At 48.0% G+C, this 9,974-nt stretch overlaps 1 protein-coding gene across 1 annotated transcript; it reads left to right on the top strand.

The window, feature by feature from the left end:
- Positions 1 to 8,022: 8,022 nt before the first annotated feature.
- Positions 8,023 to 9,415, top strand: LOC117877168 (prolactin-releasing peptide receptor-like). The gene has a single exon (XM_034770006.1). The coding sequence runs from the start codon at positions 8,023 to 8,025 to the stop codon at positions 9,118 to 9,120; it is 1,098 nt and encodes a 365-aa protein (XP_034625897.1). The 3' UTR covers positions 9,121 to 9,415.
- Positions 9,416 to 9,974: the final 559 nt, after the last annotated feature.

The following is a 9,974-nucleotide window of genomic DNA, read 5'->3' as shown; positions in this document are numbered from 1 at the left end:
TTTACAATGAGCAATTAGGCAATAGGGATTTTGTGAGTGTTCTAACCACTGGATTAAGGTCATTGGAGGGCAGCACCACCTCTTCCTCCATCTGTGTTTTGTGTGAGGCCCAATCTGGTAGGAGTACTGTGAACATGTCTACCAGCCCAGGCCCTTGAGGAGAGATAGGTGGGGGTCCTCGTTTGAGGATCCCACTGGGGCTTAGGCATGAGCTAGGCACCTGGGCATCAGAACATAGGCAGCTACATACAAGGGTGCAAAAACCCTTCACCAGCCTGACCCCTCCAACCCGAGACCCTACACCCATCCCTTTCCAGGAGCCTCAGCCCAGGGAGCCCCCCTTGCCATCCTCTGCCTCCCCCATCCTGATCCCTACTCCTACCCTTCCCAGCTTGCGAGCCTCAGGTCCATCCTGCTTTCCAGTGCTGAGAAGAGCAGGAGCACCAGGTGGGAGTTGCAGCACTGCTCAGGTTTGGCCTCACAGCCTCTTCATGATAGAGGGGCGGCAGGGCCAACACTGGATGAGTGGCATTGTGAGCTGGTGCACAAGGGTTTGCGTGTTGTAGCACTGCTCAGTTTTGGCTCTGCTGCATTGCTAAATGATGGGGGAATGACACAGGACCAAAACTGAGTAGTGCTATGACCTCCCCCTCTACCCCTCATGTGCCAGATTGCAACACCACTCTTTCAATTTTGACCCCACCACCCCTCCGTCATGATGAAGAGGCTGCAGGGTCAAACCTGAGAGGTGTTGTGACTCCCATGTGCGACACGGTGACTGCAACCTCACATGTGCCAACACAGCAATTGCAAACATCATGTGCACCATGCATATGGCTGTGGTTGCACTGGCGGTGTGCACACTGTGTGGCAAAAACTTGGGCGCTTAGGGACGTTAGCCCCCTTTAGGCCTAGGTGGCGGCTGAGTGGGGGTTTTGAGAATCTAAATTTTAGACTTTGGCACCTAAAGTGGCACTTACGGACCTAAATCTAGCCCATAGTGCCTATGTTACTTCTGAAAATGAGACTTAGGCTCCTTAGGCTGAGTGGAGCAATGCCTAAATACTTTTAAAACTCTGGGCCTTCAACTATCTCATTGAGATGATAATAAAATCTTTCTTTCAATCTAATATCAGGTGAGATGTAACAACATTAATCCCATGGGAAATGTTAAACAATCTTCAGTGGCGGAATAATTGGTTTTATGTCGGAAAAGGAAAACAAACAAACAAAGTTAAATCCATCCAACCTGAACACTTAAATATCATACAAAAAGAATCTCTCAGTACACAATAGAAATAACTGAGTAACATATTGCATGAAAATTGGAATGATAGTACAGACATTCAAAATATAAAATCCCCAGCCTATGCCTTGTCTGTACTGTAGTGTAGTTGCACCGATCCCGACCCCTAAGCATAGGCAAGGACATGCCTGAAGCAGGGATAAACCCTAGTGCAAACCTCAGTTTGCCTTTATTGACAATTAGGAGGTCTGAAGCAGTGCAGCTACACTGGCTACTGGCAAGGCTATTCCCGAGTGTACACACAGATCTAGTGAAGCCATTGCAACTATCAGGTATAAAGATACCTATATTGGTGTAGTTTAAGTCCACAAATTTACTAAACCATTCTCCTCTTAGTTTTATTTATGGAGTGGAGGAGTCTTACTGAAATTAAAGCATGGGTTGTCTTCTTGCCCTAGCTGAGTGCCTGTTTTATTTAGTGAGATATAAGGGTGACCAGATCGCAAGAGCGAAATATCAGGACACATTGGTCGAGCGGGGGAGGGGGGTGCGCAGGGGAGGGAAACAGACAGACAGACACAGGTGCACAGCCCCGACTGGAACCAGAGGCACACTGGTCCGTCTGGCCCTGTGCTACCAGCGTGCCCCTTCCTGTTGAGGGTGGGCCCATGCTGCACCACACAGCTCCCCTGCCCAGCGCCCCCTGGATCCACTATGCCCAGAGCCCCCCTACAACCCTTCCACCACAAATGCACAGTGCTGTGCACACACCCCCGCCCACAGCCCCACCACAGCTGCCCAGCACCCCACACAGAACACCCCACTCACTAGTTTCCCAATACGCACAGATTTCCCCTCCCTCTCTCCTTTCCTCTCTCTGAATGCCCTTCCCCACAGCCCCACCACCACAACTACACAGTGCCCCACATAGACCCGCACTGCCCAGTGCCCTGACACACACAGATCTCCCCCACTGCCCAGCACCCCCCAGCAGGCACCCACTGTCTACCACCCCAAAACACACAAACCTCCCCCACTGCTCAGCGCCCTCCACATCCTCACAGCCCAGCACCCCGCACACACCTCCCAGACACTCACTCCATCACACCCTTCCCTCTTCCCTGGCTGCACTCACCAGCCCTGCTGGGAGGTCTCTGGCACCTAGGGTGAGAGCGGCGAAGGGAGTCTCCAGACTTTCCAGATGCTGCGCCCGCCACAAGCGCGAGCTCCGTGGCTCCCATTGGCCAGGAAAAGTACCAATGGGAGCTCCCAGAGCCGCGGAGCAGGGCTTGCAGGCACTGACAGCACGCAGAGCCCCCACGCCCTAAGAGCCAAAGGGACCTGCCAGGGGGCAAGGTAGGGAGTCCCGGCAGTGCTCACCTGGGGTGGCTCCCATTCCAGGAAGCATCCAGCAGGCTGGTCCCCCTGGCTCCTAGGGTTGCGGGTCGGGTTGGGTGGGGGGAGGCGGAAGGCTCTCTGCCCACTCCCAGTGCCTGCAAGCCCCGCCCCTGCAGCACGCGGTGCTCCTGCCGGCGGGCGGGCACCAGGAGCTGCCCCAGGAAGCGGTGAGCAGCGGCGGCGTGGCTGCGGTGCCGCGGCTGCGGTCTGGACGGTCCCTGATAGCTTTGTACATTTGATAGCTTTCTTGTCCCTGAAGCTTTGTACATTTGATGTCCCTAAGGTGCCAAATCCATATAACATAGAGAGGACAAAAAACATCCATAACTGTCAAAGGTGAGAGCATCCTATTATTGCTACTTGCTAAAAGGCTGGATTGCAGTCTGAATCATTAAGGATGAAAGCACTGGAGAACCAGTAGTCCATGAGAAGAACCTGTAGAGAAGATAATCTACCAAGGGTAATGATACAGTGGTAATGTAACGATCAGGGCCGGCTCCAGCATTTCTGCCACCCCAAGCAAAAAAAAAAAAAAAAGCCGCGATCGGCGGCGGCAGTTCAGCGGCAGGTCCTTCACTCCTAGAGGGAACGAGAGACCTGCTGCCCCTGAATTGCTGCAGGTGCCGCCCCTCTCCCTTGGCCGCCCCAAGCACCTGCTTGTTAAGCTGGTGCCTGGAGCTGGCCCTGGTAATGATATGTAAAGGGAAGACATGTTCTTATGGAAAAGTCCTCTTGAATTAATAATTTTATAGGTCTTTTGGGAACATTTGTGGACTTGAATATAGAATAATATCCCTGCAATAGAATTCTATGGGATGATTAAAAACAAACCTATTAAAAGGATACATTTTTCTATTAGCTTTTTGGAGTAATTTTTGTATAATTCTATCACATTTCTACAGAATCTTATTGATTTTATTCTTATTACATTGTATGAGACTTTTCCACGAGGGTATACATGATTGAATGAGCTATACAGGAGCACAAGCTTATTCGCTGTGTGAGATAAACATGACTAAATGAGATATCCATGGCAACACATAATAAAATGAGAAATACATGAATGATTGAGATGTAAGTGGGATGGACACATACATGAATGTACCCATTCCTCCACTTCTGCTGATTTTATTTTATAGAGCATCAGTACAAAATAAGCACTAAAATAACCATACCACTAACGGCAACCAAAAGGGATCTTTTTTGGTGAAGAAAACTCTCTGTGAATTAATCATATTAGTTACATTCAAATCAATATGGTTTGTAACCCTGAGCTATATTTAAACTCTGATTTGTGTTTACACAGGTCAACATGGACCATGACAAAAGACCAATAGAATTTCCAGTTTTAGTGTGATATGTTCGAAATGTAAGTAAGTGAAAGAAAATCCCCTTCCTCCCTTATGTAAGTAATGAACTGATCACAGATCATTTTCTGAGCCAGTGCTGAGTTGATGCCAGTGCTCCTCTCATGACAAAAAACTCTTAAGAGTGTGACATTGGAGCCTCCATCTCCTGGACTAGCATTGACTTAGGTATATTTCTAGAGAAAGTGTTTTTGAACACTGGAGGGACTGTGCGGAAAGTCACTAATACCTGCTTATACACACCCCAATCCTTCCAGAGCAATATTTACTGTATTTTCATTGGAGGAATGAGGTATATTTTCATCTCAATGTACAGCAAGCTGTGTGTATGAGTCTCAGTGTAGAATATGCCCCCATAGGTCTGTAGAAATTCTCTTTCTCCTACTCTAAAAGTCTCAGGATTTGATTCTGATTTCACACCAGTTTAAACACTGATGTACTTCCATTAGTGTCAATGGAATTACTCCTGACTGACTCCAGTGTGAGATCAGAATGAGCTCCTCAAGCTTTACAAAAAGGCCAGTAATATTCCCATCTCTTAAGAGGATTTCTCTAAAGAGAAAATAGGTATTTATGATTAAAACCAAAAGTATACGTAAACTGTAAAATAAAAGGGTAATGAACAAATTGGTGTAACTGGTACATGGGAGAAGGGGTCAGAGCTGTTCAAAGGCTGGAAAGGGAGGATGAAAAACTTGAACTTCACAAGGAAGACAAGAGGAAACTAATGAAGAGATTCCTAGAGGGGAGTGAGATGGAGTCTGATTCTCCATTGCCCTTCACCTTGTACAAGAGTTCATGTTAGTGCACAGTGCGTGCAAAACATCACCACCAATGCAGAATGGTAACATTTCACGGGCACTTGGCACTGGTGTAGATTACTGCACAAGGTTCAGGGCCAGGGAGAATCAGGCCCTATGGTCTAAGTATTTGGAGAGGAAGATGATCTTAACAGAAGCAATTTGGGTGAACTGGGGATGGGGAGAGATGAGAAGCAGAGGCCAGAAAGGAGGAAGTTGTTGTAGTTAAAGGGAAAGATTCCCAAAGTTTAGACAAGGAGTTTAGTGGATGGGGTGGAAAGGAAAGGACACATTTTAGAGGTATTTTCAAGGAAGAAACAGCATGATTTAGTGAGAATCTGGCTATGGATTGAGAAGAAGAGAGAGGAATTGCTGACAAGCTTACATGACTGCAAGATGAAGACGACAGTGGAAAGGGATTGGGAGGAAGGATGAGAAGTTCTGTTTTTCACCATGTTGAGTTTGAAATGGTGGTAGGTTAATAAAATGATGTCAGAGGCGCAACTGGAATGAAGAGACAGGACTGAGGGAGACAGACTGGATTAGAGCGGAAGGTTGGGTATAGGGGAGTAGAACTGGGAGAGGAGACAATAAAATGCAACTCCAGAGCAGTGGTTCTCAACCTTTCCAGACTACTGTACCCCTTTCAGGAGGCTGTTATGTCTTGAGTACCCCCAAGTTTCACCCACGGGCGGTGGATATCATAGACTGTGCCTTTCCAAACAGCCTAGTGTAGGCCCGCCCATGCTCCGCCCCCAGGCCAGACCCCCTCCTGCAGTTCCCAGTGCTCTGCCTTGTCTGGCCAAGGCTGGCTGCCCTGCCTCCCGCAGGGAGTCAGGGGCTGGTGCTGTGGCCATGCCACCTGGAGCACTGGGGCTGGCCACCCCACCTGGCCTCCTGGAGCACCAGGACCGGGAGTGCTGCCGCCTGGTGCACCGGGGCTGCCTGTGCCACCGTGCCTTTGTAAAACTAGGCAAATGTCTAGATGAGTTGATGTACCCGTGCTTGAGAACCACTGCTCTAGAGATCTGATTCTCTGAATGACCGACAGACTGTCTGAGTGACAAAAGTATAACAAGCTGCTCTGAGTGAAACAGTAGTGACAAACTGGATTATGTTCAGAGATTTAGCATGAGCTGACCGGTCATATTTATCTGTTTTGACAATTGTTTCAAGTTCTTTGTCCTTTCCAAAGTTAATCTTTGTGTCTTTCCTCTTCGAACAATTTTTAAAATGACAGATACTGTCTTTAAAGCCAGCCAGTGTTACAGTTTATAGTACATTGCTTTGCTTGAGAGAAGAGCGAGATGGGAGTAATATTTTGGACTACTCTTTCTCACCCTCTAGTGGGCTCTGAGGGTGGTATGTTCATTGTCTCAGTCACATTGCTAAGTGCCACTTCCTGGCAGATCAGGTGCAGTTAACATCTGAAATACTTAGAGCCTGATTTTCATTTACACCACTGTGGCAGTGCAACACCTAATTTAAGGTCCTTTGCACCACCAAGGATGAGGAAGGATGGTCATGTGGTTAGAACACTAGCCAAGGACATGGTAGATAGATCTGGTTCAGTTCTCTGCTTTGCTAGTCTTCTTGCATGACCTTGGGCAAGTCACTTAGCCCCTTTGTGCTTCAATTCCCCAACTGAACAATAGAGATAATAATAGTACCTCCCTACCTCACAAAGGTGTTGTGAGGATAAATACGTTAGAGCTAGTAAGGGACTGAGCTATTTCTATTTGGAACGAGGGCCCTGACAGTCAGGTTCTTGGGTTGTAGCTCTTTGGGGCAGGGACCATCCTGTTTGTTACATGTTTGTACAGTGCCTAGTGCAATGCACCTGGAGCCCCCGGGTGCTATGGCAATGCAGCAAACAATAATAAGTAGGGTGGACATACAGATCAAATGGAAACTCCCAGTACACTGAGAGATGAAAATCTTATGACAGCAGCTCAGACAGGCTCACTTCCATAGGTGGAAAGAGCCTCTTAGGCATATGCCCTAGTTGGGAGTGAGTAGAAGGGAACAGGCAAGATACACATTCGGAACCTGACTCTTTCTCCAGGTTCTAGCTGCTTGGCACTGCACCACCAGCATAAAGGAACCCTAAAGATGATGTAGCCAGCATTGGAAGGATCATCCCAGTGTGGGGGGATCCTCCTGTGCTGTGGTGACTCCCATCAGTGGCGTAGCCAGCTTCTAAGAGGAGGGGAAGCAAACATAGAAAAGGCGCCCCCCCCTTGGCTCCTCCTCTGGCCACGCCCCCCGTGGCTCGCTCCTCCTCTGGCCGCCCCGCCCCTCCCCCCCACGGCCCCTCCGGCCCTGCTGTGCTCCCCCCCACAGCCCTCCCCTGCTCCTCTGGCCGTGGCTGTGCCCCCCCGCTCCTCCGGCCGCGCCCCCCCGCTCCTCCGGCTGCACGCTCGCCGCCCACCCAAACCACATTTGTTCATCAGATGCCCACACAAACCTTCTATGTTGCTCTCTCAGCCTACAACTGAGATACTGTGTATACCAGCCAAGCAATACATAATTCAGAGTAAGGATGTGATGACTGGAGCCATTTTATTTTTTTTAGCTTTCGGTTTGGCCCATGATAAAGGTAGGGGTCAGAGGTGAAACATGGAATGGATCCTCCTCCCACTCCTCGGGCCGTGCACCCGCCGCCCCCCCCCCCATGGCTGCCAGCTGCGCTGTGGGCAGCCAGCCTGCGCCCCCCCTCACTCCTCCGGCCGCCTTTGGAAAGGCGCTGCTTTTGGCAAATTTGCTGACGGGAAGCGGCTGCTTCCCCTGCACCCCACTAGCTATGCTACTGACTCCCATGCCACCCAAGCCCCTGAAGCCAGAGGAAAAGATGGGTGGCTGTGGCTTCCCTGCACTTTGGTGAATCCTTGGTGCCATAACAGGCCCTTAGGGCCATTGGCAGCCAATATAGTCCACAGCAGCATTTGGGCTATTCTAACATATTCCAGGAGACCTTCCAGGTATGCAGCTAGCCCAAAATCAGGGAAATACAAAGGTAAGCCCTCTTTGGACCACAGCCTATAGGCTCCTGGGCTGCAGCTGAGCATCTGGGCCTTGAAGTCAGGTGACCTCCTGTGGCAGAAATTGATAAACAAACAAAACCACCCTTTTCTTTAGCACTAACAAGCTTTCCCTGTTTGAATTTGTTTAAGGCAAGGATAAGTAACAGTCATCAGATGTGAAACTCAACATGGCACAGGGCCAACTACCAAACAACTCTTTGAAGAACAGTTCGATCCCTGTGTTCACTGGCCTTGACCTCCTCTTTGACCTGAAGCCCCTCTTCATTCCCCTCTATGCCACTCTGGTGGCTGTGGCTTGCACTGGCAACTTGCTCCTCATTCTCCTTATAGTTGTCACCAAAAAACTGCACAGCACCACTAACTTCCTTATTGGAAACCTGGCTGCAGCTGACCTGATCATGTGCATTTTCTGCGTCCCACTGACTGCATCCTATGCCTTTGAGATCCGGGGCTGGCTCTTTGGGGTGTTCATGTGTTACTTTGTCACCTTGATGCAGACTGCCACTGTATTTGTGTCTGTGCTGTCCCTCACAGCTATTGCAGTGGACAGATATATCGTTGTTGCTTACCCCATTCGCAAAAGGCTAAGCCGCAAGTCCTGTGTCTACATAGTGGCCTTCATTTGGTTACTCTCCATTGTGATTTCTGTGCCTACATCCATGCACACTCATTATCTGGATCTCAACAAGATTGGCCATGACATGTTCATCTGTGAAGAATTCTGGAAGCACCAAGAGAAAGAAAGGTTGCTGTACTCATGCTCAATGCTCCTTTTGTCCTACATGCTCCCACTTTCTGCAGTGTCTATCTCCTACTGTGCCATTTCTTATCGCCTCAGGAAGAGGAATGTCCCAGGGGCTGCCTACCACAACCAAGAGAAATGGACCAATAAAAAGCGAAAGACCTTCCGGGTTCTCATTATTTCAGTCATGTGCTTTGCTGTCTGCTGGCTACCTCTGCAGGTGGTGAACCTCATCAGAGATGTAGACGAGGAGTTCACCATCTTGGACAAGAGGTATGTGAATGTCATTCAAGTGTCATGTCACTTGATTGCCATGAGCTCTGCCTGTTATAACCCTTTCATCTACGCCTCGCTCCACGACAAATTCAGATTCCATGTTAGTAACTATTTTTGCCATCACAAGAAGAGGTCCAGCATCATGTCCCGCAAGGCCTCGCGACTCAATACCTGCTCCACGCTGGCAGACATTCCCATGGGCATCACCGATAAATTAACCCTGCAAGGCAGGTTTTCTTTTAACTAAAATACAGCAGGAGATCAAATCAGCAGAGGCGATATGCACCTTAGTTCTGGGCTTGTTATATTGGACACCGAAGCCTGTGGTGCAAGTTATGTGACACTGGTAATTGATCATTTCAAGACAATGTATATATCTGAGAACTTGGCAGTAGTGCAAGGGAAACAAACAGAGTTTGTGTCTGAAGGGATAGAAACAGCTCATCTGAGCAACTGAAGTGTATTCTGCTCTTTGTCAAAACAAGCAAATTCAACAACAAAAATGGCAGTCCTATAAGTTTAAGTTAATTCTGTATAGTTTTTACTCATTAACATTGTCTTCATTTTGTATAGGGTGATGCTACAGGAATAGCAGGCATTTCCTTTGACTTAATTCAATTCAAAGCTAAAAATTCTTTACATATTAAATAACAGCCATTTGCTCTGTTGCAACAGACCAGTAATCATGCCCTCAAGATTAAAGAAGATATATTTAACTATTTTATTATAAATACTGTATAATGATTTTCAGAAATGTCCTACAAATATGTATGCTTAATATTATACTTGTTTTCTGGTGCCTAAAGGTGCACAAAAAGTCAAGTGTGGATCAGTAAATTGTATTTGGATGCAAAAATTGGGGACTAGATGCCTAATAGCTGTATTTCTGTCAAATGGTGCATTGCCTAAATTGCTTATGATTATTATCCAGATTTCTATGGCATCTATCAGCGTAGCATCTATATGCCATATATAGAGGTTAGATCCAGTCTAAAACAAGCATTTCCCTCAAAATAGGTATTGTACTGATATATATGGTGACAACCAGCCCCAGGCCCAACAGATCCTGAGATAAAGAAAACCCAATGGGAGGGTGAAAGC

Source organism: Trachemys scripta, chromosome 4, assembly GCF_013100865.1.
Source record: "Trachemys scripta elegans isolate TJP31775 chromosome 4, CAS_Tse_1.0, whole genome shotgun sequence".
In the NCBI taxonomy this organism is placed as follows: domain Eukaryota; kingdom Metazoa; phylum Chordata; order Testudines; family Emydidae; genus Trachemys; species Trachemys scripta.
The sequence above is the reverse complement of the archived record's forward strand: the minus strand, read 5'-3'. Positions and strand labels throughout refer to the sequence as shown.

Excerpts from the sequence above, each read along its gene's own strand:
- LOC117877168 (XM_034770006.1), top strand. The coding sequence starts at position 8,023 with ATGGCACAGGGCCAACTACCAAACAACTCTTTGAAGAACAGTTCGATC.